The following is a 27,370-nucleotide window of genomic DNA, read 5'->3' as shown; positions in this document are numbered from 1 at the left end:
ATTTCATGTTATTTTCAATAAAGCGCAAATAAACATACAAGCCAGCTCAAAGGGGTGGTCTTGAGCAAGAGTATCTTGTTATGCTTTCCTCCTCTTCCTATTCCCCAGTATAGGCCTTCGCGCCATCCCTTATGTAGCATAGCCATGGCGTGCTCGCAATAACGCCAGACCAGTGAAGCCTCAGCGTAGTCAGTAGAACAAAATGAACGTTTATTCAAAGGTGTAGAGCGTATTTATAAGTAGCCGAGTGGCAGGAAGATAGAAAGGAGCACGTGTTAGTAGAGATAGTCCGAACCCGAAGGATCGCCAGATGAGGCGATAAAAGGTGCGCGCACTTCGAAAATGCGTTAAGTTGCAACATTCCTTCCTCCTCAGAAATGAAAGCGTTGCACTGGCTTGCGTTCTCTCGTTGAGCGTCTCAGAGTTTGTTGGGCGACACCTGTATGCAACGGGGCCACTGGAATATCTGGTGCCGCAAAGTCTGGAGAACGGGTGCCATTTGGAATGCGCCGAGCGGTTATGCCTTCATCCGGATTCACCGTTTCTGGATGCTGTAGTTGTGTTGCTTGGTCCGGCTCACTGCGATGTGTGGTGGTTGTAGTTACTGTCGGTTTGACGCCTGGTACTTCCTGTCGAGGGCGGACCTGGTCCACGTGCCGCTGGATGACTCCGTCTGATGTTTCCACGGTCACCATTCTCGCTCCCGACGTCGCCTTCACATGACCGGGCGTCCACTTGCTCCCCACACCGTAATTGCGGGTATACACTTCACTTGCAGGTAGCGGCAGCCAGTCATCTTGGTCCTCTTTTGGCCCTGCAAGTGCTGGAGGAAAGCATGTGTCCAAGCGTGAGCGTATTTGATAGCCCAAAAGGAGCTCTGCTGGGGATTTACCCGATTTTCGCGGAGTCCTCCGGTAGTTAAATAGCAACCGTACTAGGTTCTCTTCCAGTTTCCCTTTCGTCATTTTTCGAAGACCATCTTTTATCGTTCGCACTGCCCTTTCCGCCGCACCATTAGACTGGGGATGGTATGGAGCGCATCGAAGGTGCACAATGTTGTTGTTTGCCACGAACAACGCGAAGTCTTGACTGGCAAATGGGGTCCCGTTGTCAGAAACGATCGTGCGCGGTATTCCAAACCTGCTGAAAATGCCACGCAGACAGTCAATGGTAGTCTGCGTTGAGGCATGTGACAAAGGTATTGCTTCGAGCCATTTGGTGTGTGCGTCGACTACTACGAGTATCATTTTTCCGCAGATCGGACCCGCGTAGTCAATGTGAATACGGGACCACCTTTCGCCTGTTTCAGGCCAGTTAACGACGGGAGCTGCAGTTGGCATCGGCAGATTTTGCACACAGTACTGGCATTGTGCAGACACGTCTTCAATATTTTTGTCGAGGCCTGGCCACCAGAACAAAGAACGAGCGACAGATTTCATTGCCGGTGAACCCTGGTGCGTTTCATGTAGAAGATGCAGCACTCGCTCCCTAGCTTCGGTCGGTATTATGACCCTATTGCCCCAGTACACCAGTTCATGTGCTACGGATAATTCGAGCTTGCGGTCAAAAAACGGCAGTACGGCCCGGGCCATTCCGTTTGCGTTTCTGGGCCACCCATGTAATATGTACCGTTTGACCTCGACCAGGACAGGGTCAAAAGCCGTTAATGCTTTCAGCTCACGCGTTGTTATGGTGCCATTGTTCAGCTGGTTTAGCGACAGCACATATTCGGGCGGCTCACCGTCATCGTCAGATTCCGAAGATCTTTGCGGAAGTCGGCTGAGGGCGTCAGCGTTCAGCATCTGTCGTCCTGGTGCATACTGTAGCCGGTAGCGGTAGGCCCCCAGGTGGAGTGCCCAACGTTGTATCCGTGCGGCGGCCATTGTGGGCGTCTGCTTGTCCGATTTCAGCAGGCCCAACAATGGCTGGTGGTCAGTCACTAAGGTAAATTCCCGACCTAGAAGGTAGTCGCGGAATTTCGTGACGCCGAATACCAGTGCCAGTGCCTCTCGCTCGAGCTGCGAATAGTTGCGCTCCGCCTGCGTTAATGTTGGCGAGCGGAACCCAATGGGCCTGTGAACGTTACCGGTCGTGTGAAACAAGACAGCTCCCACACCGTACGGAGACGCGTCACACTCAAGTTTAAGTTCCTTCGAAGGGTCGAAATGAACTAGAACCTTGGCTGTTTTAAGGCTTTGCTTGGCAAGATCAAACGCGTGCTCTTGCGGCTGTTTCCATTGCCAGCGTGCGTTCTTTTCAAGCAGTTGATACAATGGGCCAAGTGTGGTTGACATGTTCGGCAGAAACCGCGCGTAAAAAGTAATCATACCCAAGAATGAACGAAGCTCACTGACATTACAGGGGTTCGGTGCCTTCATGATAGCGTCAAGGTTTTTTTCTGTCGGATGAAGCCCATCACGATCGATCCGATGGCCTAGATAAGTTACTGCTGGGCTGCGCAAGTTGCATTTATCGAACCTTAGCTTTACACCGCGCTCTCGGAAGCGCTGTAAGACGTTTTTCAGCCTTTCGCCGCCGTCACTCGCTTTTTCGGAAATGAGCACATCGTCAAGATAAGCCTGTGCTCCTGGAAGGCCAGCCAATACCTCATCCATTTTCCTTTGGAATATTGCGGGCGCTGAGGCTATACCGAAAGGAAGTCGATTGTAGCAAAATAGCCCTTTTGGCGTATTAATGACGCAAACTTTCTTCGCGTTATCGTTTAGCGCCACTTGATTGTATGCATCCCGTAAATCCAAAGTGCTGAAATAGTCCCCATCGTGTAATCGGGCAAACATATCCTCAATGATTGGCAATGGGTATTGCTCAGTTGCACACGCTGGATTTACTGTGGCCTTGAAATCGCCGCAGATTCTTACTGCGCCGTCTTTCTTAAGCACTACGACTATGGGCGTTGCCCATTCAGAGTGTGCCACCGGCGACAGCACGCCCACAGAAACTAAACGGTCTAGCTCGAGTGACACTCGCTCGCGTAGCGCGTATGGAATGGGTCTGGCCTTGCAGAACTTGGGTACGGCGCCTTCCTTCATGTGCAGGCTGGCTGGAGGACCCTTGATTAGCCCCAGTTCCTCGGAGAACACGTCGTTGTAGTCATTGAATATGCTGTTCACGCTGGATTCGCTCGAGTCATTTGTTGCCGCCGAGTTCTCTACAAAACTAACCACTGGAGCACCTGCGCTGTTCAGCCGCTGGATTAAATCGCGACCGCAGAGGCTTGGTCCCGCACAGTCCAAGACTGTCAGCGCACACTCCACTGTCACCCCTTTATGACAAACCTGGAGCGCAAGCTCCCCAAGTACTGGAAGGCGTCCTGTGTAGCAAGATAAATTGAGACTGGACGGTTTCAGTTTCGGCCATTGCTCACGGTGCTTATAATATAGTTCACGCGGGATGACACAAACGGGCGACCCGGTATCAACTTCCATGCTCAGCTGCACACCGCACCAATCAAACGTTCGGCGGATCGGCGGTTCCAGACAGCTTTTTCGTTGGGATACCAAAGTCCAAATGTGGGTGGCTTCGGATTCCTTGTCGGCTGAGGCTTCCGTCCCCAAGAGGGTGTTAGTTTGGGCTGTCCTTGCCGTGCCTTGTTCTCTAGCCCCGCGACTTCGACATTTCCTTGCAAGGTGACCACGTCGTCCACAGCGGTAACAGCGAGCGTTAGACCAGGAGCAACACGCGTCATTATGTTTTGTACTACCGCACCTTGCGCATTCTTGACGTGTGGCAGCCCTCCTCTCATCCACTAGAGTTTCTTTCCGATACGCCTGTACTTTTAACACGGGTGTCGTTGCCGGTCCGATCATCTCTTTTACATCACTATCCGCAGCCTCAGCTGCAAGGGCCATCGCTTCAGCGTCTTGTAGCGTTAATTCTCGCTGTGCCAGTAGCTGCTTCTGCAGGGCACCTGACCGTATTCCACAAACAATGCGATCTCGAAGCATGCGATCCAAAGCACTGCCAAAATTGCAATTGTCAGCTATTCGGCGAATGTCTACCAGGAATTCATTAACAGGCTCGCCCTCCGCTTGACAACGACTGAAGAACTTGTAGCTTTCGGTGATTTCGTGTCTTTTGGGACTGTAGTGCTCACTCAAAACTTCGACGACTTCTTCATACGTCAATGCATTTGGCTTGCGTGGAGCCACCTTCCCTGCCAGCACTTGGATCGTATGCGTATTTAACGCAGCAACAAGCAATGCTCTTTTCTTAGTCGAGTCTTCAATCGCATTCGCTTCGAAGTATGCTTCTACTTTAATAAGGTACGGCTTCCACTTATCTTTGCCTTCTTCGAAGTCGGGAAGTTGGTGAGCCATGATGACCTTGGTTTCTCGGTTCTGCGTGGGTTCCGGTTCAGCGTCGACTTTCACTGCATGATGTCCATCTTCGTCGCCACTGTAGCATAGCCATGGCGTGCTCGCAATAACGCCAGACCAGTGAAGCCTCAGCGTAGTCAGTAGAACAAAATGAACGTTTATTCAAAGGTGTAGAGCGTATTTATAAGTAGCCGAGTGGCAGGAAGATAGAAAGGAGCACGTGTTAGTAGAGATAGTCCGAAGCCGAAGGATCGCCAGATGAGGCGATAAAAGGTGCGCGCACTTCGAAAATGCGTTAAGTTGCAACACCTTAATAAATACATTTTGTCATCATCATGCTTTCCTAAGAAGCCAATGAATTGCAGCACGGCTACACTGCTTCCTTGTACAGGTGAGCCTCCTTAAGTTTCACTCACGAAGGGCGGGGTATCGTTGCGCCAGTACTTTTGCGTCTTCTAAGAAGAAAAAAAAAAAAAACATGATGAACGGATAAGTGATTTTTTTTTCTTTTTAGAGATGTAGAAGCATGAGAATTTTCCTTTTATTTTTTTTGCTTTTTATGTGTCACGTGCAGTAAGACTGCTTAAAATTGCAGCGCACTTTAGTATTTTAAAGATATTTTACACTCACAGTCAGTTCAACGTAGCTCCCACGTTTCTTTGCAGATAGGGGAGGCATGCGGCATCGGGATGGCAGGCATCGCAGCCTTTGACCACCGCGGTGAAGCGGGAACTGTCGGTCGCATTACGTGCCAGTTCCCGCAGTATTGACGAACGGTCTCACTCGGAAGAGAAAATCATACATCATAAACGTGACTCAACATTCAATGAGAACACCATTACAGCATTATCGTGCTTTTACAGTGCACCGGTCTCTCCTAATCGTGGATGATGGCACGGAAGACGACAAATCGCCAAAATACACGCAATGAACCAGCAGCTCGAAATAAAGCGATATCAAAGAGCCGCAGTAACTTCGTTTGGATGAAAATAACAAAAATAATAATATTACTAACTCACGGTATCAGAGTGTACCTAATCATACCAGTACCAGTACCACTGTAGTCGAAGAGATCCGTGAGACGGATCCATCAATGAAGGCTCATTTTTTGCGCCTACGAAACACAGAAACGGTCAGTTATACGACCATACCGCGATTACAGCGCGATTCCACTCATCGGCCCTCAAAGTACAGTTGCTCAAACACAGAGGCGACATTGAGCACAAGATCTTATAGCGCTGTTTTCTTCATTGCAGCAAGTGAAAGCGTGGCACGCGGGCTGACACTGTGATTAGATCATCGTAACCCTTGTTTGTTTGTCTTCACAGGCATCCCATGCAGATTGCGTTTACCCCTCAAAAAGTCCTGCTGATTTTCACCTAATTCCTTCTCCGTTCGAACTATATCAAAATCCACTAACTTATACATGTCGCTTAAACATTCTACGTAGGCCAATCCACTAGTATTTAAGCAGTGGAATAGGAAATAGATTTCGCGGCTTTTTGAAGTAGGAACGCAGTAACAAGAGTGACCCAACTAGAAATAATCAAATCTTTTACCTTTACATTTACATTACATTTACCTTGATGGGCAAAGTAGGCAAAGTAAAATCAAACATGCAAATATTTTACGGTCGTTTCAAATAAATATCCTTTTGTTTCTGACCACACGAGAATTAACGAAGTACTTAAAAATATTATTTGCAGTATCATGAAATGCAAAAAAAAAAAGATTATTGCATTAAAATTTAAATGCCAGTTTAAGAGTCAGCACGAAAGAAAATTATTTAATGAGACGCGGAGCCGTTTCTTCGGCAGCGGGACGTCCGCCACGGGGACAGGAACATCGCACGTGACTAGAAGAAATATTGCTCATAGAATCTTAATCAGCAAAAAAATTAAGGCAGCAAATTACCTGATGCCGAATCCGTTGTCACCGTGATCCTATTTCAGGGGCACGACCAAAAGAAGTTGTCCTGCCGCGAGCACGGCCTCTAGATTCATGGATCGACACCAGACGAGCCTTCGACTCACCCGCCACTGAACGCTCATGGATAGAGCCAAGCGTCCACACCAACTGAGCACTTGATCCAGCGCTGCGCAACTCGCTGGTTGGGGCGACACGTTTGAACCATGTTTGAACCCCGAGCCAACTGATGGGTATTTCAGAAGTTCGCTAGCGCCCTCTAGCCCCACTTGTTATAAAATGGTTGGTTGTAAAAAGCCTAGGTGGCATACGGTGCGTCGTGAGCGCCAGCTGAGGTCTGCCGCGACTGCTTTGCTATGAAGAGTAAACAAAGAAGTATTGAAACAGCGACCCGTTTATGAACTGCAGTTTACAAGTTCCAAATTTTCTTGCTATCACCCGCAGAGTGCGCGACACAAGTTAAGAAGTTTGTCATCAGTGCTAATGTACGATGCAGTTTCCGTCCACTTTCGCTCCTTTTGTGTCCAAACATGCTGTCGTAAAATTCGTCGTTTCAGTTTGGAGCTGTGCCTCAGGTTTCTGACGCTATTGTCAGGTTCCTTCTAAGCTTATCTGCCTTCGACGATTTATCTCTGGAGAGAAGTGTCCCGCAACTTTGATCATGTGGTACAGCGCTACATCGCGACTGCCCTGTGAGTATTCTTGGGTCAGAGGTGCCTTTCTGTCCATTGGCGGACCTGTATTCCTGTCACATACACTTCCTAGAGTGTGCTTGGGCATCGAAAGCTTGCGTCAATATATATTCAATTTAGATCTAGCGCTGCGACATGTATTTAAGGACGCTCGACTTTTACCTGCTCCGTGTTTTGATCTTGCTCGAAAAGTTCGATATAGATGAAACTGCGCGTGCGACAGCAGCATTAGTCTGTTTGAATTGAGGTTTGCTTGGCGCGCCAGCTAAGCTCAATGCACGCTGCTCAGAAAAAGGCCGCCGTACGAACGTTCTCTGTACATGTTGTTACCGTTCCAAAAAAATCACGTATTCCGGCTTTTAACTCGAAAAAACAGCTGTTCAGAAACTTAATAGCGTGCTGCTTCAATTCCCAGGCCGAGCCACGGCAGCGGGCTACCGCCTGTGTCAGACAACGGCGGCAAAGCCCGAGTGCGGCTCGCGACAGCCGCGACTGTACGGGCAGCCCACGGCCGCCACACACCCGCACCTACTTCGCGAAGGCGAGCTTACACCTGGCCTGACGCGGCAAGAGTTCGCCGACAGGCGGCAAAAGCTCATCGATGACATTCTGCAATTGTGTGCGGTCTCTGGGTCTCCGGGAACCAGGACTACAAAAAACCACGCAGTTGTCGTCCTCTCTGCTACAAAGGCATACATGTCCGACAAGATCCCCTACCCATTTCGTCAGAACTCCGACTTCTTGTACCTAACTGGCTTCCAAGAGCCTGACAGTGCCTTGGTGATTCACACAAGCGCGAATCAGCAAGAACCGAAGTCGGTGATGTTTGTTCCACAACGAGATGCACATGCTGAGCTTTGGGACGGACCGTGTGCTGGTCCCCATGGTGCTGTAGATCTTCTGGGTGTAGACGTAGCTTACGAAATAGGAGAGCTTGAAAGTTATGTTGGCAAGCTGCTGAAAGCAAAGTATCCTACGACCCTCTGGTACGACAATGCACCTAGCCGACCTGAAGCAAGCAATATCCTCAGGCGGCTTGCCGACAGCAACAAGAGCAATGTGGCAGTAGAGTCCCCTCGTTTGTTTATACAAAAGCTACGGCTCATAAAGTCTGAGGCGGAACAGCAGCTGATGAAGCAGACCTGTAAGGTAGCCTGTGAAGCCATGATGGAAGTGATGCGAGCGTCTCATGCAGGAGTGACAGAGGCACAGTTGCATTCAAAAATGGAGTTTGAATGTCGTATACGTGGTGCGCAGCGACTCGCCTATCCACCGGTTGTTGCAGGAGGTACACGAGCAAACATCATTCACTATGTGGCCAACGACCAGCAAGTTCTAGGTGGTGAACTTGTGCTAATGGATGGAGGTAAGTGTAACACATGGTTAGCATGAATTGCTAACTGGGCATGTGGTACAGAATCACATAATAAAACTGTTCTGGATCCAGTGTTGAATGAAGCAAGATGCTGCCATTTACTAGTTCACTTACGTTACATCCTTCCATTGTAGAAGTTCTGTTTCATACAAATGTGGGTACCAAGGCACCACATTTACACTAAACACACTATACTATTGTCACCTTGTTCTAATGACAATACACATATGCATGTCCAAGTGTGTTATGGACTTTTATCTGAAGGAATTTAATCTTTCCTCTAGTAAATAAACTCTGTTTTGATATGCAGAAATTTTATGCAAAAATCTGTTAACACACTCGTGTAAGAGCAGAGAGGTAAGTAATCGTAGGCTTTATTGTCACTGCACTGTTTCAGTGCAACTCAGCAAATCCATCTGGAGGCCATTAATTCCAGCTTCAGTGACGACTACTTTTCTTAACACCTGCGGCTGCATAACAGGGCAAGCAGGCTTAATAGGCCACAGCAGCGGCATAGTAGTAGTAATAATAGAAAAGAGAAAGATCATTGTGTCATTTGCCAGTCATCACCTGATCACCCGAGACTGTTGTGCATGTCCGGCTAAATTTGGGCCCTGATATCCTTCCCCCCTATAAATACATGTATGTTTTGGTGAATAGCTGCTAGAGCACTAGTGGCGTACTGTCTATCACAGCTACTCAAGCAACAAATATCGCCTCCCAGGTGCAGCTTGCATACAGCTCCATTTTCTTGCTCTCATAATTGCCATGCTACTGACAGCTGCATCAGCTTTGAATGACAAGTTAGAGAAGAGAAAACATCTGAAGACCCATGCAGTCACTGCTGGATGGCTCATTGTAGAGAGTAACTCATTTAAAAAAGACTATATGACGCATGACATTGCTTTACACAAGCCTTGGTACATGGAGCTAGCTAGAGCAACAAGGTGCATGTGTGCTGAAGAAGCTAATGGGACAAATTGTCACAGTGAGGCCCAAATTCTTTAAACTAAGCTTGCAGGCTTGGCTTAAAGGTGACTGGTGGCTTGGTTTAAAGGTGACTGGCAGATGGCACAGCTTGGGCCCCTGGACATCTGCTCCTCTGATGGGCAAAACAAACAGGCAACCAGCTCACACTTTGGGTGGATGCACTGGTCGCAGCTGTTGCTGAAGCACTCGCTGCAGTAAGTAATACGTGGTAATACAGAGGAACCAGGACAGCATTCCGCAAGTCGCCTGCTATGCCAGGTGCTTCTAAATTTACCACAGAGCGGTGATAGCATTTCCGCTTTAACTTTGGCCAGCACGGTATGTATTTTGTTTGTCTTTGGCAGCTAAAGAATAAAGTATTGCTGGGCTCTACACAATATGGTTGGCACACAAAATATACTGCATTATAACAAGTGGTTGAAAGAAATGAGAGGACCTGTTGGTGTCGCAGTGCAATTAAATTCACAGTCTGGGTTGGTGTCTTCCTTCAAAGTTCTGCATGTGCCAGATTAATCAACATAAAGAGCCCTAGCATCCCGGTGATAGAGTCATGTTAAGAAAGAGCCTTAGGCACATGAAAAATAACAAGGTATTGTCTGTGCAGGGTGTGAGCTTCATGGTTATACCAGCGACTTGACACGAACATGGCCTGTAAATGGCCAGTTTGAGTCTGGCCAGCGGGAGTTATACGAACTGCTTTGGGATGTCCAGCAGCTACTGCTACAAAAATTGGAGGGGCCAATGTCACTTGATGCCCTGTTTCACGTCATGTGTGCCCAACTTGGACATCGGCTACGAGAAGCCGGCATTCTGTCGCCTCGCATTTCAGACACTGAGCTTGTGCAGGTAAGAGCAACCATTCGCTTATATGACCCTGTAAAAGACTGTATTAAGTTACTGCACGAGTACTTTTTTGATCTGGCATCTGTTTTGCAAAGCTATAAATGCTGTCTGGTATTACTTTTCTGGTTAAAATGAAAAGTGGTAAACCTTAATTGTAGAAACATGTTGCGATTTACCAACACTTCTCACCATCTATGAACATTTCTAAACATATGTGCGAAGTTTATCACATGCAGATAACTTTCACGTTTCTTGTTTAGCTTTTCTCTGCTCATTTACATAGTGTAAATATAGTAGCTTCCTCTGCAGTACTGTACGAAATGTGCCTTAACATTGTGTGAACATAAATCAATGTTTATCACAGTGTAGCATAGATGTTGCACAGATAACTAATAGTGTTGAAAGCTATTAGATCCATCACCCGGCATGACCTAGGTGCTACTGGCAGCAATAATCATATTGAATGAATTGCACAGACTTGTCAGATTCTTTGAAATATCGTTATGTGACATGTCTTCGAACAGCCTCATTATTTTCACTATTGTGTGACATTCTGCTGGTGACCCATAAGGCATCGTATTTTATAGAACAAACACTCTTACTGAAACTTGTTGCAGTAGCTGTTGCAACACATAAGTCTTAAACAAGTACTTGCACATATTTTTGAAGTTGTAGGAATCCTTCCACATGCTTCTCACAGATAGAAATTTGCAAGATATTTTAAAGTCATACCGACATTGTTCACAAAATGCCAGATCTGGAGTCATTAACATTATTGTGATGTCAGGACACGGTGCAAAATTTGCTGATGTAGCAATAAGGATAAACTACAGTACTTGCAGGAACTGAGTGAGCCAGCATATTTATTATGATGTGATGATGCATACACTTCCTGGGTACCAGTACCAAGACTGACTGGTAAAGACAAGTATTACAGTAAATTATTTAGAGCATTCTAGTGCTTGCCAGTATTTATTGGATAATAAAGCATTCGGACCTTCATTTAACAAGCTAAAAATGCAATGCCTGTGCTTCCTCAACCCCCCCTTCCATGCCATGGATTTGCTGGCAGAGTTCATCCATGTGTTTCTGGTAAAAACGGCCAAGAATGAGCTTTGCTCGTTGACTGCATGCTTATTATAACAATGCCATGGACGATTTGGTTTCATCTGAGTGCTTTATCCCGATTCTGGTAGATGGCAGTACACAATCTATGGGGCAGTTAAAGCAGGAGTAAATTTATTCTGGTGGAGGAAGTGGAACATCTTGCAACTAAGTCTAAAAATAATTTGTCCAATTTTGGTCATAATTTGAGATAATAGCATGGTACGGAAGGGGTAAAAGGGGTTCTGAACCATTCCAGTTTTGGTGAAAAAACACGAGTCTTCAGATAGCATAAACTACTGTGAACGCCTAAGCCAAATTTTGCAGTTGTGTGGGGAGCTCGCAAGCTGAGAGCGAAGTCACTTTTTTCTCAAATGCTTGCTTTTCAGTAGAAGCCTGCTTCTCACTCTTTTTTGGACGCTTTATTTCTTACTGTCTTAATTTGTTTATTAATGCTGCTGCTATTGGCCACTAGCTGATATCTATTAAGAAGGGTGTTTGGATCAGTGTGCTTCTTACTATTACTGTGTATATTTGTTGACACAGTTTAATAAACAGGCTAATGTTAAGCAAGAATCTGCTTTTGAATTTCATTATTCCGCTACTGGAAGAAGCTGGCCATGCTTGGCCACGGCCAAGCGTCTGCTCAACGCTTGGGCGTGGCCACCCGCGTAGGAATTAAACTGTGGCCACCATGCTTATCAGTGTAGCTGTCAGGTCTCGCTAATTTCAACTATTTCTGAACACTCAGCTAGCCTTGAACCACGTGAAACTTAAGGCAAAACCACATGCATGCTTGCCAGCACGCACACTCTCCTGAGCACTCCTGGTTAGATTCCTTGGCAGACCTCGCTTCGTATTGAGCTATTGATAGCACTTCGAAATGTGCAAGTTGGATGTGGCTACTATCCGTCTGTCAAGCTGGTGCAGGACAAAGCTGGTCCGCACCACATAGCATGGCAAGACTGGAGCATACAAGCGCGAGCGCACACTCAAGCCCTGTTGTGCACAAAGCAAACGCTGCGCATACACACTGCAGTTTCATGTAGCTGCAGTCTGTTGTTTAGCTTAGATACCACGGCCTCCGCGGGGTGCTGCAATATCCTATGGCTGAGCACGCGTGGCTCGCTGAGGACATCCACGTCTGGCACGTTATAGGCGCCGAAATCACAAGTAATGGCTTCTACATGAACATCAAAAAAAAAAAAAAAACTGCGCGCCACAGTGACATTCAGTAGGTAGAACGTTGTGGGCATGCCCACCGGTGTAGCCTTCACAGTGTAAGTGAAGTACAAACATCAGTGTCAATAAGTCTGCTATTGCTGAATGCACTGAAGTAGTTCTTGCAGCAAAGTATCTCTGGAATAGTCTATTTTAACTTCAAGTGCATTCCTTGACTTCGATAAAAGTGGTTTGAGGCCCCTATAAAGGTGAGACCATTTCAAAGTGTATTTAGTAATGTTAAGTTAGTAATGTTAAGAATGACTTGCCAGCACAAGTAACATGCTTAGATACTTTTGTAGAAGGAAGTGGCCAGATTTATAACCCTGATGTGGTGATTTAATTGCCTAGTGGCATCAAATTGGGAACAGTGGCACAATAATTAGGTCCCTTGGCAACCCTAGATGTCACAAACGATGTTATCAACTACACTGAGGGTAGAGTAGGTTTTTGTGTAGGCATCCTCTAGGCTACAGCATACACAGCAAAGTTGTCATGTATTGGGTGGGTGCTGCAGCAATATGTTTCATTGCATTTGCTTAGCTCAAGATATTCCACTCAGCATTTATTGTCAGACTTTTCCTTTGCAAGCAGTTCTGGGACTAAGTGAACCCTGAATCTGAGGGTTGCTTTTGATAACTTGGCAAGTTGTCATTATGGCCACAATAGTGTATGGTTGGCAGTGCCTACAGTTATTGGACTGAAAATGTGGGCTGCCATTCTAGATGTGCTATAGCAAAGTTGTACCAGACACTTAGCCACATCTCTTGAGCAACATTTTGCACTGTGACTGTGCCTTCTCTGTGTAGGAAGCCCATAAACTCTGCCCACACCACGTCGGACACTACTTGGGTATGGATGTCCATGATACACCCCTGATCCCTCGCAGCCTGCGTCTTGCTCCAGGTTCAGTGCTTACGGTGGAGCCAGGTCAGTCATGCTCCAAGTTTATTGTTGCATCTATACAGCATACATCTGTTAAAGTGACTAACAGCATAATGTTTGGCAAGCATCCTCAAATTTGTGGGTTTCATATTAAATAACATCTGCAGGGTATAAATCGGGCACTACATTTGTATAATCAGCATTATAGAAGAGATGTTTTGTTTTTACTCAAAAGCATCCTAATGGCAGTCTCCTTGACAAGGTCAAACATGTAGCTGTGAATTTTTTTACATGAACCTTTTTGTACTTAGCAGGCATTTGTTCCTGCCGTTTTACCATACTTGGAGCATGAAATATTTTAGCATTCCTCACTGCCATCAATGTTGTGAAACCAACATTGACATGGTCAGAGCGTGGCAGCAGAAGTGTGCCGCACTTAAATGTTGTCTGCACTTCTAAGAGTAGCCGAACACCACATCTAGCCAAGGCTTTGATATGTAGGTTCAAAGCTTTTGAACTTGCAACTTTAGATAGTGTTTAAAACCAAAACAAATGGTGTAAACAATGACCTTTAATGTTATGAAGTATAGTTAGAAATCCTTGCCTAAATGTTTAAAATGTTGGTGGTGAAAAGTCAACACAGAACATATATTTTACAAGTGTGATGAACTCTTAGTATTTTGTTTTTAAGTGACAACACACTGAGGACATTTTATGCTTTTCAGTGTACAGTGGTCCTTATGCTGAATGCTGGCCCTGTTTACTTTCTGTCTCTGCTTCAAAACCCCTTCTCCCACACCATTTTTATTGAAAGTATTTCAGCTTCTTAATTGGAGATTAAAAAATAAATGTAGTATAGAGCCCTTGCTACACTGTGCCAGCAAACCAGCCAGAGAGGTGAAAAGCTGAACAATACTGACAACTATTTGCTGTGCATGACATATGGCATCTAATGCTATACACAGTGGTAGAACGAGGTATGTCGCTGGATGGAGCCAACATGTCGACAAGGTATCGTCAGGGCGGCCCTGACGAGCACAAATTCGTTTGTCGGAACATTGGCCCTGTAGACTGCTCTTAATCACTTCAATCCTTCATCTTCCTGTGAACTGTGTTGCCTGTATAGCTTCTAAAGGTTGCACAAATCTTACACTTCTTTTATGCGCCACGTTTGTTTTTCAGGTATCTACATACCCGACAGCAACACTAAAGTTGCCGAGAAATTTCGTGGAGTGGGCATGCGCATAGAGGATGATGTACTTATGACCAGCAATGGACCGGAAGTGCTGACCGAGAGTTGTGCACGTGAACCAGACCTGCTAGAGAAACTTTCCAGTGGTTTTCCTTCAGAGGTCAAGAGATGAGCACCGCACTCATGACTCTTTTGATGTGTGCCTGCTCTGAGAAGATGCCCAGTAGGACTCGTAGAATTGAATAGACTCTGGTGAGATGCGTGGCTGGACCAGCTTCAGCGCTGCCTCCAGGTGCCAACCCTCGATGCACGTGGCATTTATGTCTTCTTCCAGAGCACGCAGTGCCGCCTCCTGGCAGACAGCCACAACCTGTTCAGTGACGGGTTCATATTTACTCACCGAACAGTCATCAGTGCCAGTGCGCCATTTTTTAGGCCTTTGACAAACACAACAAAACTCTCCCTTAGTTACAAAAGAAAAGTGTTGTCAAAGAGGGAAACAGGAAATTTCAGCACTGCAAAAAGTTCAAAAGGAGGGTGCAGAAACATGGGGAGCTGCAACAGCAACTGTCAGTGGATAACATGACAAGTACTGCACTACATCTTCCACCAACACCCTGAGCAGGGATTTTTCTATAGTTGCACTGACAGTGTCCCTGGCTGCTACCATATAATTTAGGGCACGTAGGCAGCAAGCCAGAGTAATTTACAGTATCATAACTAGTTATTTAGCTGTTGGCAGAAATTTGCATCAAGCATAAAATAAGTGTGCTCAAAGGCGTGCTTTTATGCTTTCTGTTGTGCAACATCACAGTGTATTCCAGTATGTGTGGCAGAAAGCTTGAGTATGGTGGCACTCTTTCAACGTCTGCAAGTTAATCAGACATTTAGTGCCAAATGCTGCCATGAAAGCTTTATGCAGTGCTGCAGCTAGCAATGAGATTAATTTTATAGTACTATGTCTTCACATTTGAACACACTGCTTCTGTGTGTCCTCATGGTGCGCCTTTTAAAGTACTGCATTCTTGCAAAAGAATAAAAATGGCATTGTTTCACCCCTCAAATAACCATACTGTATCTCCTTTGTGTTGGAGCTATGTGAACAGCTCTAGCATTGTCATCTGAACAAAATAATAAGTAAAAAAAAAACCAGCCTACTTTCACATGAGTAAGCACACCTTCCAAGGACTTCTTACAGTAGTGTCATACAGCACTTGGTATAACATGACATGACTGACAAGTCCTCACAACTAATTGTTTTACACACAAGAAGTAAACTATAATAAGTAGTTAGTGTATAAATGTCCTTAACTACAAAAGGAAAAGAAAAACGAAAATTCCACTGGGCCTGATGCACAATGAAGGCCGCATCACAGCTTTCTCTATTTTGTTTTTTCAAAAAATTTCAACACCCAGCTGCTTTTAGAACATTCCATAAAGAAACACTGAAATCTCGGCAGAACAGAACATATCTCGTACGTCTGGCCTCATCACTTAACGTTCTTACATCTCTAAATTATTATCATTATCTGGGTACCTTGTGCTCATTACTTGTTGCGACTATGCATCCCTCACGCAATTTTTCAGACCACTGTTACCTGCTGTGGTAGCTCAGTGGCTATGGCGTTGTGTTGCTGAGCACGAGATCATGGGTTCGACCTCGGTCACAACAGCTAATGGGGACAGAATGCAAACACATTCATGTACTGGGTGCACATTAAGACCAGCAGGTTGTCAAAATTAATCTACAGTGACTCATAATCGGATCGATGAACAAAACGAGAGCAAAGTCAAAGTGGGAGCCAACATTTAGACAAGTGGACTTGCCTTTTTCAAGGCGACTTATAGGATCGTAGTTTTGGTATGCAAAACTCCAGAACCTTTTTAGACCCTAGTTTTGTATATAATGGGTGCCCCAGCTATAATGCATCAAGTTTTGGAAAGAAGTGAAGCCTTTTATGTAGATGAAAACAACCATATGTTGTTAGCAGCAACGCGAAGAAGCATTAATTTTTCTTGTTCCTAATTATGATTATTAACTTTTATGCTTATGGTAGTTATGTCTACACCACCATATATATTTGAGTATGGGCTGCACTCATGTAAGAACTGTATCGTCGGCTATGCAACCCAAAGGCTTAAAAAAAAAAAAAAAGTGCTGACCACACAACTGAAGAGAAGGTTAATGCAGCTTGTCTGCATGCTCTTGGATTCTATGCACCGTCTTCGGACATCGTTGTGAGAAGCATTGATGTCACAGCCATATCTAACACCATTGAGGGCACTGAAGATGGCTGTATTATGAGTGTGCAGTCAAATTGGACCTGAGTATGGCCCCAGTGTAAAGGCCGCACATTGTTAAGATTGTGATAAAAAAGTGCACCTCTTACACAATATCTTTCAGAACACACATTTGAAAACTTCAAACTGCGCATGGCTGCTGATAGCATGATGAAGCAGCCCGCATGCCCTATCTTAGAGATAATCTGCCATGTGTGCAAAGAGTGGGCATGCCACAATGGTGTGGCATCATCTGTTGCCTTTCCTCGCGTTTAGTACTGGAGGTTGCGTAATCTCAAGTTTCGGGGACGTATTGAAGCGAGGGGCAGATGAAACATTCGCTGCCTACTGCTGCCACTTTTCATGCTAGCGCTGTCCCACTGTGGGTGACACTACCGGCCGTGGGGGCAGAATGGACACGAAAGCATGGCTGGCTTCGCTTTGTACCACCAATGAGCACATATCTTCGGCACCGCATGAATTCGTTTCTTTAGTCGTCGACCCTCAAATTCAATAAAATGAATTTTTTTTCTTATTCCAACTTGCTTTCTCCGATAGCCCGATAACTCGGAAAACTTTTTTTGTGACCCCTTTCGTGTAAGAAAAATCCATTGGAGACGGTGCTTACCTGCATAAAAGGTCCAATTTTAATATAACAAGATTTCGACGTAACGAAGCAAACTGCCGATTTTACTGACTTGGTTATACTGATGTTTAACTGTACAGTAGCACCGCATTGATATGTTCCCGTTAAGTACGTTTTTCCGGCGCCAACGTTTGCAATCGAGAATGCAAGAAATGATCGAATAGAGTTACTCAATTTTGACAGGTTCATATGTTCCTGTAAAACACAATTATCTGGCACCAGTGTTCAGTATGTTGCCAAACTGCGACCGTATGACACGTTTCCCAGCTGCTAGATCCCGTGTAAACAAGAAAACGTGCCAGGCGCGTCAGAAGCGTAGCGCACGCTTTTAATAAGGCAATAACTGAAATGCTCCACCGTTTCCTGCTGCAGACTGCGATCGTACACGTTTTCTGGCCGTTAGATCCCACGTGAACAAGAAAAGGCGCTACATGTGCGATCGAGACCAGTGTATAGCTGTCCATCTCTTGTGAAAGTGATGGCGTGCACAGTTCTTATTCCGGTACCAGCGTGCCGCATTCACAGCATGCCACCAAACCTATTGCGATGAGCATCTTTGCCTATCTGTTTTACAGCGTAGAGCGTAGTGCCATTCGTAGCATACTGCAAACATTTAGTAAGCCATATTCCAAACGCACCGCCATTCCATGCTTCAGGCGGTGCAAAGTTGCCATCACGTTTCGCTTCACCGGCACCAGTGTCGCCTACCAGCTAGATTTCGTTTCGGTTTCCCATCGCCATCTTAAAACACCACGCAATAGGAAGACAACAAAACGCCTCTAGGGCCGCAGGAGCACGACCAGCTCAACGTGCATCAGCATCTCGTGCCACAACGATCTGCCCGACGCTTCGCATTACGTCAATGATAACAATAGTTGAGTCTGTCAAATTTTTTGGTTATTTTGGATCACACATTCTTTCTCACGGCTTCTTTCAAAATGTATGAACGAGGTTCTACTGTATACACCTATTTGAACATGGAATGTTTCAATAAACATCAGTTGTTAGAAGCACTCTCGTTTGTTTATCTGTGTGCCTTATTCTACCCTTGTCCTAAAAGCGCACCCCGCCATGGCGTGTAAGCGGGACGTCTGGACGACTTTTTAAAGCGAATAGCTTTCTTTGCCTCTTTCATCCATTTTTGTGGTTGACAGTAGTCTGACACAAAGGCGCCGAAGGAAAGGATGCATGCTTTAGCACAACAGAGTTGCGAGAAGGGGGTAAGGGCTGTTGCACATGAGCTTGTTTGATCATTTCTGCACAATTAAAAAAAAAAATTTGGTGTAATTCCTTGAATGCAGAAAAAAATGCCACGCAAGTGATAGTGCACTGCAAACAACCGAATTTGATATTTTTGAATGTCTAAAACATCATGTTGACATGTCTGCCGTATGTATAAAATTAAAGTGATAATTAATAGTTATAAGGTGCAACACAAAAAATACTGAACGCTTCTTCAGGCTGCTGCTAAACAACATATAGCAGTTGGTTTCATTAGCATAGAAGGTACCTTTTTTTTCTTTTTATTAAAGTTTGGTGCACGGTAGCAGGGACATACTGTATGTACATTCTCTGCCCAAGGATGAGATGCATGACATAAGTGGCGTGCTTACCTCTGCTCCAGAGTAACCATCAGTTTTACGTGCCAGGTTTTCAAGATCAACATCATCTCCCAGAGGCTTCTTTGAAAGGTTCAGGTGCAGAATTTCCTTTCGTGTCTCAATGTCGGGCAGTGGCACATACACAATGCTGTCCAACCTTCCCGGTCGCATAAGGGCCTGAGGAGAAGGTTGTGAGTTGCACCAGCATGAGAAATGGAAAAAAAAAAGTGTCTGGTTTCTGCAAATCGATAAATGGTTCATTGCCTCCTCAGAAGCAACAAAAGCTTAGTGGTGCAACACCTTTTAAAATGTGTTCATATTGTCTACCGGTATTCTACAATTCTGAAAAATAACTTGTTTGACCAGGTTGCACAAGTGCACACTCACATCAGCACCTCCATATAAGTAGATGGAGAGAGTATTTCTCAGGTTCGTTCTCATAAAAGTGTAATTTGTTTTCTTAACACGTAGATGCAGGCTTGACAACACATGGTGGTTTCTCGCCTTCACTTTTCATCTTGGATTGCTGATGATGTGGCAATACAAGATGAAAAGTGAAGGCAAGATGATGATGTAGCAGTAAATCTGGTGATGTAGTGGTACATCTCACACAAAGTATTAATTTTCTTGAAAACCAGTGGTAACAAAAGAATTACACTCTTGACATATCAGGTTTATTCGATTCAGACAAGTTTCTCTGCACCTTCTGCACCTATTAACGGTACACTGCACCTGAGCCTTCAATTCCCCGAGGTGCTGTGGTGCACCCTACACCCTCGTGCTCTATTGAAGGGGTGCAAGGCAAGTTGCCGCCACGGTGCAGTGCATCCTTGAACCTTGCAGTAAGTGGGTGCAGCTCGGCACACCATAAATGGCCACCTGCACCTTTTTGTTTGTGCTGTGCACCTCTTCTGAATCTAACAAACCTAGCGTTGCTTACCTCTATCCTTATGTTGCACCAGATTATTTGAGCTTATCAGTCCTGTTTTAACTTTGAAAATGATGAAAGCTGTTGACCACAACGGTTGACACAGGGAATAAATAAGGGAAGGCAGGGAATAAAGGACAGTGGTCCTGCAGAGTGCCAAGTCAAATACCTGGTCAATCATGTCTGGACGGTTTGTAGCTGCGACTAAGATAACATCTTGCAGTTTCTCTATGCCATCCATTTCTGTCAGCAGCTGGGCAATGACACGATCCCCAACATTGCTGCTGCCACTTGTGCTGCACGAAAGTCAACAACATTAGGCTTAATTGCTGAAATATAGTGACAATAAATAAACTTTATGAAACAAATTTTAACTTTAGCAAGCACCAGTCTGGAACACAAGCCTACAAATACTGGATATTGTAAAACTTGCTGCATGTATGATGTGATTGATTGATTCATTCATTTAACTGAATGTCTCAAAGTAGCACCTGGGGTGCGAGAAACACAGTAGAGAGCACCAAATTTTGGCCACCTGGAGATTTCTGAACCACCTCCAAATTTAAGTATGTGGGCCTTTCTGTATTCTGGCCACATTGAAGATTTACTGTATTTTCGGGGTTAGAGGTCGCACTTTTGTGTAAGTCGCAACCCCTACTTTCCGCAATTAAAAAAAAGAAATTGGTATATAAGTCGCAATGGTATATAAGACGCACCAATTTTACCTTGGTTGGCATAATGAAACAATGCACGCATGTACACTCATTGTGAAATGCCGAACTTACCCATTTCAGGGCACTAAATTTCCGTAAAGAAAATTTTTGAGCTGCAAATTCTAGCAGAGAAAAATCTTAAGCCAACACTCCTTTTAGGCACAGTAAACCAACATTTACTGCAGTTCACCTGAAACTATTAAAGCTCTGGTTGTCTGACACACTGTCAAAAACTAAAAGGTCAGTTTGGCCAGCGGCATTGAAGGATAATCATTGCTGGCCTCTGAATAACTTTTACGCTATGTTGTAGGCACATCTGCAGGCATTGCCTCTGCAGTGCCTAGAAAAAGCTACTGGAAGCTCGAAACAGTGAGACTTCTCGTGCAGACAACTGATGATGATGGTAACTAAGTGGTGCTTATTGTAATAGGTATATCTCAGCCAACACAACGAAACAGCAAAAAATTGAGGCACCCTTTAGTTATTTATTGCGTCAGTGTTGTGGGCACCTTTTCTTAAAAAAAAGTTGTAGTTTCACCCAAAAGGCGAAGCACCGACTGCGATAGAAAATTAGTGGACAGCTAGCTATATGAAGTAGTGATAGTAGTTTTATTGGCCGTGTAAACTTGTAAACAAATACATATTAAATAAATTAACAAGCATGGCATCCTGCACACGCAAGTAAACATGAACACATGTCACTCTATGTCTGCAGAAACTCGCGGTTTCACATCAATGCAAACTAAGCCGTGAAAACACAGCGCATCGTGGACTCTTGTCCCTCTCACAGACGGTTTTCAAGATACTGTGACCTGGGCGGCCATGTGAACCCACCCGGATAGAATGCACCCCCCCCCCCTCCCTACCCTTCCCCTGGATCATTGCACTGGACAGATGACGGTGCGCTTCCTCCCCACTTTCCTTGCTTGGGTGCGCGAGATTGAACCGCGATCGCCGGCTCACCCTCGCACACTTTCGCTCACACAGTGTGCAGCGATGATTTTATCACCTTGGACTTTACACGGAACCTCACGGTGACAGCAGAAATGCGCCTGGAGTGCCCATATAATTGTTATCACAATAAAAAAACTAAACTAAAATAGCAAAATATAGTGTGACCTTCTTGAAGGTGCCCGTATCACGCTGGTGGCCTTCAATGCTGCTACCCTACGGCTGCTGCCATACTTAGAGTCCCTGTATATGCTCCTATACAGCGACACTAGCAGCACTGCCTACATATCGAGCCTTAGGAGCTAACATCTGTACCAATGGCCGCTCCACTAGTAATACAATTAAGACTCAATTTCTTTCAGAATGCTGCTGCACACGGTTTCTTGTACTCATACACACACACACGCACACACAAAACGCACACATTGGTCGCACCAGCACACATGGTTTCACGCAAACGTAAGTTGCACCGTTGCACAAGATGCACTGGCAAAAATTTTGGAAAAAAAAGAAGACTGCTAGTTATACATCGTAAAAGATGGTAAGTTTAAGTAGCTGTTCTTCTGTTGTATAACGTAAAACTATTCCAATCTGTTTTTATTCTAAATCGGCCATTAGCCCTCCAAGATAGGTCAGAATGGTTCGAGTCCAGCCCATATGGGCGAGCGCCACGCACAGAGGTCCTGAGCCTGAGCCATTTTGACCTATTAGGGAGGGCTAATGGCCGATTTGGAATAGTTTTACATTACACTGGCCCAATTGAAGGCTAAATTGAAGAACTGAAGTGGTTCTTATATTGTAACTCATTCCTCCAAACCTCGAGGCACAAGTCTCATGGCTGCTTTACACAGATTTGAATCACTAAGGCAGCAATAGTAGGCACACAACATGGCTTCCAAAGTGTGGTGCATACCATAATTTCACACATGTAACCCACCACCGCACACAGCCTGTGCTTCCAGTCAAAACTGCCGGAGAAAGAAAAAGAAACTCGCACATATTGCTTATGCAAATATATAACCATATTTAACATAAAAGCTTTGCATAAATAAACTCATGCAATCATCTGCACGACGTAAATCTAGAGAAACACTTTTGTGCGCTCAGTCATCACTGCTCTCCACAGAAATGAAACGTGGCTTTATGAAAATTAGTGGAGCACCATGAGGCAGAAGTTATGTCTATCAACCTTGTACATACTTCAACTTAACTTTAACTGGCTTCAATTGCTTGGGCTGAACTTTTTATGCATAATATATGCAAAGAGATGGTACTTTTGACAAAAGCTGTCAAGAATTGCAATGCCTTGGTGTGTTGAAGATTCAGTGATGGGTCATGGATGGCTTGCCAACATACAATTGGAAAAGGAAACAAACTGAAGCTGCATCTGACTTTCACTAAAGCCTCACATCAATTGAAGCCGTGGAAGTGTGCAGTGAAAGCTGCAACCCTTAGGTGTGTTGCAGAAGATCCAGTTATGGGTCATGGAATGGCTTGGGAACATTACAACTGGAACAGGAAACAAACTGAGGCTGCATTTGACTTGCAATAGAGCCACACATCACTTAAAGCCGTGGAAGTGTACATTAGAGCACAACAAAATCCATGTTGTGGATCAGGTATAAAGTGTAGAAACAAGCATGTGTTGCTACCTTAACATCAAGAGAATGGTGCAGTCCAAACTCTGCTCTTGTAAAAACCGCAAACAGGCCAGCTTGCTTGAGCCACTAGCAGTGATTATTGCTGCTGGTATGTCCTTTTTTTTAGATATCTAACCAAGAAATTATAGGAACTATCAAATAAAACTCCAGCATCAATGCTTTGTATCCTGGTCCAGGCCACTACGTAACAACATTTTTGTGGTACTATGAAAAGTGTGAAGGGTGGTTTCATGTGACCAGGCATTTTATGGTATGCTACCGGGCAGATTACAGTACATTTCACTGTCAAAGGAAACATGAAGTTAATATTATAGGACTGATTAACCCTTTAAAGGTCACATATTTTTGACAAATGCATTCCTCCAGGGTCACATTTCTTTATCGCAGATTTGAATTCTTCAGACTTATTTCAAGAAAATGCAAGGAAATAATTTTTTAGGTGACATAAAACCAACAAAAAAAAATTTTTTATGTTTCCGATGCTATACATACTTTATTGGATAGACTAGTGTAATTAATTTTTTTACAGATGTAATAAAAGTAACACAACTTATTTTTATATCTTAAGTAGGTTTGACCAAACAGGCCTGTATTTTGCCATGTTTCATTTCATTTTCCATGTTTATTTTGCGTTACGTTGAGGGTGCAATCCCAGCAAGGATAATGGTGCAGGAGCCTTCGAGCCACATTAAATCAATGACGAAGTGCCACAAGAATGTAAAATGAAGTGGGTTGTCATTGAATTTGGCTCCAGGGACATGCAATCACAGGAAAAACGAGGCATGCCCTGCAAGTGCTGGCAAGCCACCTCATGCATGCCTTTCAGAAAAATGAAGCGAGTGAGAAACTTGCAGTAATTAGTTGTTTAATTGCTAGATGAGATTCTATCAGTCTTCTCACGTCTCGCAAAGAGGTGCACGCACGGTAGTATTGCTGGCTTGCCAGCACCAACCTGTGAACGAAGTAACTGCACGCCTACGGATTCATGGTAACGCCTTGAGTGATAGAAAATGAGATCGAAATCAGTTTTCTTGACACCTATAACTCGAAAAGACACATGCATGAATGTCGAGCATAAGGTGTGGAAATGTGGGCATCTGCAGGTGGCAGTAAACTAGGCGAAACGGAATGCAGTGAAAAAGGAAGAAGAAGAGGAAGGAGAAGAAGTAGTGCGGTTTTACGGTGTCTCATGCTGGCGCTTGCACTTTGTGTGAACCCTGCAGGTTTCTGTAAATAATAAAGTCAGTTAACAGTCCAGCATCATCCTGTGCTTTTCTTGTCACTCTGTATACGTTTAGTTTGCTGGTTTAATTCCTTGTTCAATATGTACCAACTTGCCCAGCACTTAGCCTTACTGCATCCCTCGTACAACTTCACTGTGTTTGATGTATTAGCTGTTTGGATTAGCATACATCTGCAAACTCCTTACTTTATAGGTGCACCTAGTGTGTTACATGAGAAACACTTTCTCATGAAGTTGATGATAAATTCAAGTTAAGTTAGTTTGAATACCGATTAGGTGGTCACTTCACATTAAGAGTGGATTGTACTGTACATGCAACACGCATGAAACTCACTGCAAGGGCATTTTGCACAGCTGACACAATGCCCCATCAGGATGTTGTCCAAAACAGTCAAAACAGAGCAAGAGATCAGTGTAGAGCTCACCTTCCCCTGTGCACAGCCAAGGCATCAATCTCATCAAAAAATATGATACAAGGTGATGCTGCTCTGGCCTTGCGGAAGAGATCTCGAACAGCCCGCTCAGAGTCACCAACCCACTTGCTGAACAGTTCTGGTCCCTGCAAGACACATCAATGCTGTTACAAAAGAATATGTAGTGTCCTGAGACTTGAACCAGGGCAAAGGTAGCGTAAAATGAAATAGCGAAGCATGCAATTTGTCCTTTCAGTGCACGGTACCATTTCAAAATACTTTTGGATGACAGTCACAAGAATTTCTTTTAATTTCTGACTCGGCGTGTCTTCACTGTAATGTGGCTTGCTGAAACATCCTGAGGTTCTCAAATTAGAATTCTGTGGTATCTTCAACCAAACATACTATGGTGCATGCTGTTGGGTGAGTCGGTCATACATTGTTAAGAAAGGTGCTGTGCAATGCAAACATGGACGAGAAGAGCACAAGGACAGGCGCAGACTCGCAACTGGGTTTTATTCAGAAGAACATGCATATTTATATCTTCACGTTTGAAAAATCATCGCTTACGTGCATGCTATAAAGCTGCTTTCATTCTGATACAATCTGATCAAGGTATCACTGACACAGTCATTACCCTTGTTTGTTATTAAAAAGGCCTCAGCAAGCTCACGTGCCATCTGGCCATGACTGCGTCTCAAAATTTTTGTTCTTGCCAGCAAAGGCCAGCGCGGATTATCACGTGTAGCCACTGGGCATGTGCTGCAGTGCAAGGGCAAATTAGGCCCTTTTCCGGTCTTTACCGAAAGCCAGTGCTCCTTTAGTCGTTCATTTACACATCGGACCGTTTGACCGATGTAAACCTTCCCACAGGTCAGGCGAATTTCGTTTACAACTCCAGCCAAGCACCTTATGTACTGAATGATGTGAAGCTTTGTGCAGTCTCGCACGCTCCTTTCTCTGGAGGTGATTCGGAGGCACAGTGAGGCTAACTTGTGTGGGACCGAAAATACAGTACTACCTACACATCGTAGTGATTGGCTACATTCTTCAGGTTGTGAGGCCTTCTATGAATATAGTGGACAACCGCCGGTCTGATCTTTCTTTTCTTTTTCTCGACTGTGACCTTCCTGGGGTGCTCTAGCCTTCAATCTCTGCTGGAGCTCTTCTGCCACAGCAACCATGACTGAAATAATGAAACCAGTTTTCAGCAACCTACCAACCTGATTGTTCAGGCTTGACTTGTCCAAGGCTCCCTTCAAGCAGAACCTATCAATGGCCCGTATTACTGTCTTGGAATGCGCAGATTCATACAACAGGTCTTTTCGGATGTGTGGCGAGTACATCCATCACGTGTGATCTGGTGTTAAAGTCAGGTTAATATCTAAAACTGAACTCTATTCTGGTCAGGTAATTCATAGGTGAAGGTTAGACCCCTCCCGTGTCGTTTAAAGATTGCTGAAATGTTTTGCATGCAGTCCGCGTGTGTCAAGCCAGGTTGTTCTTTACGAAGAGCTAGATAGTCATCGACGTATCTAAAAACCTTGAGAACTATCTTGTCCAAATAGAACACCAGATCATGATCAATGCTGGCCAAGAAACTACCAGTCATCACAGGTATCGCACAAGAGCCAATGCATACACCATCAGGTTGAACAAGGACCTGGCTGTCAATTGTTACATAAGTTGACTCGAGATAGAATTCAAGGAGTGTCATAAAATTGTCCAGGGACAGACCACTGGTGTTCTAGAAACCAACGACACCATACTTTCAGTATAAGACCTAACGGTACAAAACAGGCCTTCATGAGGTATAGAAAAGAACAGATGTTCTATGTCAAACAAGACAGCGTAACTCAACGATGAAAAGCCCTGTAGGAACGAAACCATATCACCTCAGTTCTTTATCATAAAAGGGTCTTGTATCGCCAACGACTTTAAGCACTTCATGAGAAAGGTGCTAATTTCCCATAGCCAGACATATTGCCAGGTATCCGTTACCCATATGAAATCCCTGTGACATGTGGGAAGGTTTACGTCGGTCAAATGAGCCGACGCATAAGCGAACAACTAAGGGAGCACCAGCTCTCCATAAAGACCGGAAAAGGGTATAATTTGCCCTTGCACTGCAATACATACCCTTTGGCTACATGTGATAATCCGTGCCGGTCTTTTCTGGCAAGAAAAAAAAATTTTGAGATGCAGTCGTGACCAGATGGCACGTGAGCTCGCTCAGGCTTTTTTCATAAGGAACAAGGGTGATTATTGTGACAGTGATACTTTGATCAGATTGTACCAGAATGAAAGCAGGTTTCTAACATGTGCTTAGGCTATGGTTTTGCAGACATGAAGATACAGACATGCGTGTT

General features: G+C 44.7%; 3 protein-coding genes and 1 long non-coding RNA gene across 7 annotated transcripts in view; 1 reads left to right on the top strand and 3 right to left on the bottom strand.

The window, feature by feature from the left end:
* Nucleotides 1-6,536, bottom strand: part of LOC142578813 (uncharacterized) — an 87,124-nt gene extending 80,588 nt beyond the window's left edge. Inside the window, exon 1 of the mRNA XM_075688408.1 lies at nucleotides 6,252-6,536. The gene's annotated coding sequence lies outside the window, so the exon portion shown is untranslated. The remainder of the gene's footprint in view (nucleotides 1-6,251) is intronic.
* On the bottom strand, nucleotides 189-1,505 carry LOC142578810 (uncharacterized). The gene is made up of 2 exons (XR_012827323.1): nucleotides 893-1,505; nucleotides 189-823 (listed from the first exon to the last, which is right to left on the bottom strand). It is a non-coding gene; the product is annotated as an uncharacterized LOC142578810 (long non-coding RNA).
* Nucleotides 6,537-6,584: 48 nt separating the features above from the next.
* Nucleotides 6,585-18,504, top strand: LOC142578812 (xaa-Pro aminopeptidase 3-like). Of its 2 annotated transcripts, XM_075688406.1 has the most exons (5): nucleotides 6,589-6,955; nucleotides 7,371-8,321; nucleotides 9,925-10,166; nucleotides 13,298-13,418; nucleotides 14,556-18,504. In XM_075688406.1, exons 1-5 carry the CDS (start codon nucleotides 6,925-6,927, stop codon nucleotides 14,735-14,737), a joined length of 1,527 nt encoding a protein of 508 aa, XP_075544521.1. In that variant the 5' UTR covers nucleotides 6,589-6,924; the 3' UTR covers nucleotides 14,738-18,504. The 2 variants fall into 2 exon arrangements, with proteins under 2 accessions (XP_075544522.1, XP_075544521.1); XM_075688407.1 differs by lacking the exon at nucleotides 13,298-13,418 and having other exon boundaries at nucleotides 6,585-6,955.
* The window catches only part of LOC142578811 (ATPase family gene 2 protein homolog A-like), a 27,110-nt gene continuing 13,666 nt past the window's right edge, over nucleotides 13,927-27,370 (bottom strand). For all 3 annotated transcript variants that reach the window (XM_075688402.1, XM_075688404.1, XM_075688405.1), the window contains 4 exons: nucleotides 25,014-25,147; nucleotides 20,190-20,316; nucleotides 19,105-19,269; nucleotides 13,927-14,935 (listed from right to left, as the gene is read on the bottom strand). In XM_075688402.1, the coding sequence (XP_075544517.1) occupies nucleotides 14,747-14,935; nucleotides 19,105-19,269; nucleotides 20,190-20,316; nucleotides 25,014-25,147 (615 nt within the window). In that variant the 3' untranslated portion in view covers nucleotides 13,927-14,746. The remainder of the gene's footprint in view (nucleotides 14,936-19,104; nucleotides 19,270-20,189; nucleotides 20,317-25,013; nucleotides 25,148-27,370) is intronic.

This window comes from Dermacentor variabilis, chromosome 4 (genome assembly GCF_050947875.1).
Source record: "Dermacentor variabilis isolate Ectoservices chromosome 4, ASM5094787v1, whole genome shotgun sequence".
Lineage (NCBI taxonomy): Eukaryota > Metazoa > Arthropoda > Arachnida > Ixodida > Ixodidae > Dermacentor > Dermacentor variabilis.
Note: the sequence above shows the minus strand (reverse complement) of the source record. Positions and strands in the feature narration are given on the sequence as shown.

Excerpts from the sequence above, each read along its gene's own strand:
- LOC142578812 (XM_075688406.1), top strand. The coding sequence starts at position 6,925 with ATGTGGTACAGCGCTACATCGCGACTGCCCT. Across the intron at positions 6,956-7,370 it reads CGCTACATCGCGACTGCCCT|GCCGAGCCACGGCAGCGGGC; the intron begins GTGAGTATTCTT and ends TTCAATTCCCAG. Across the intron at positions 13,419-14,555 it reads AGTGCTTACGGTGGAGCCAG|GTATCTACATACCCGACAGC; the intron begins GTCAGTCATGCT and ends TTTGTTTTTCAG.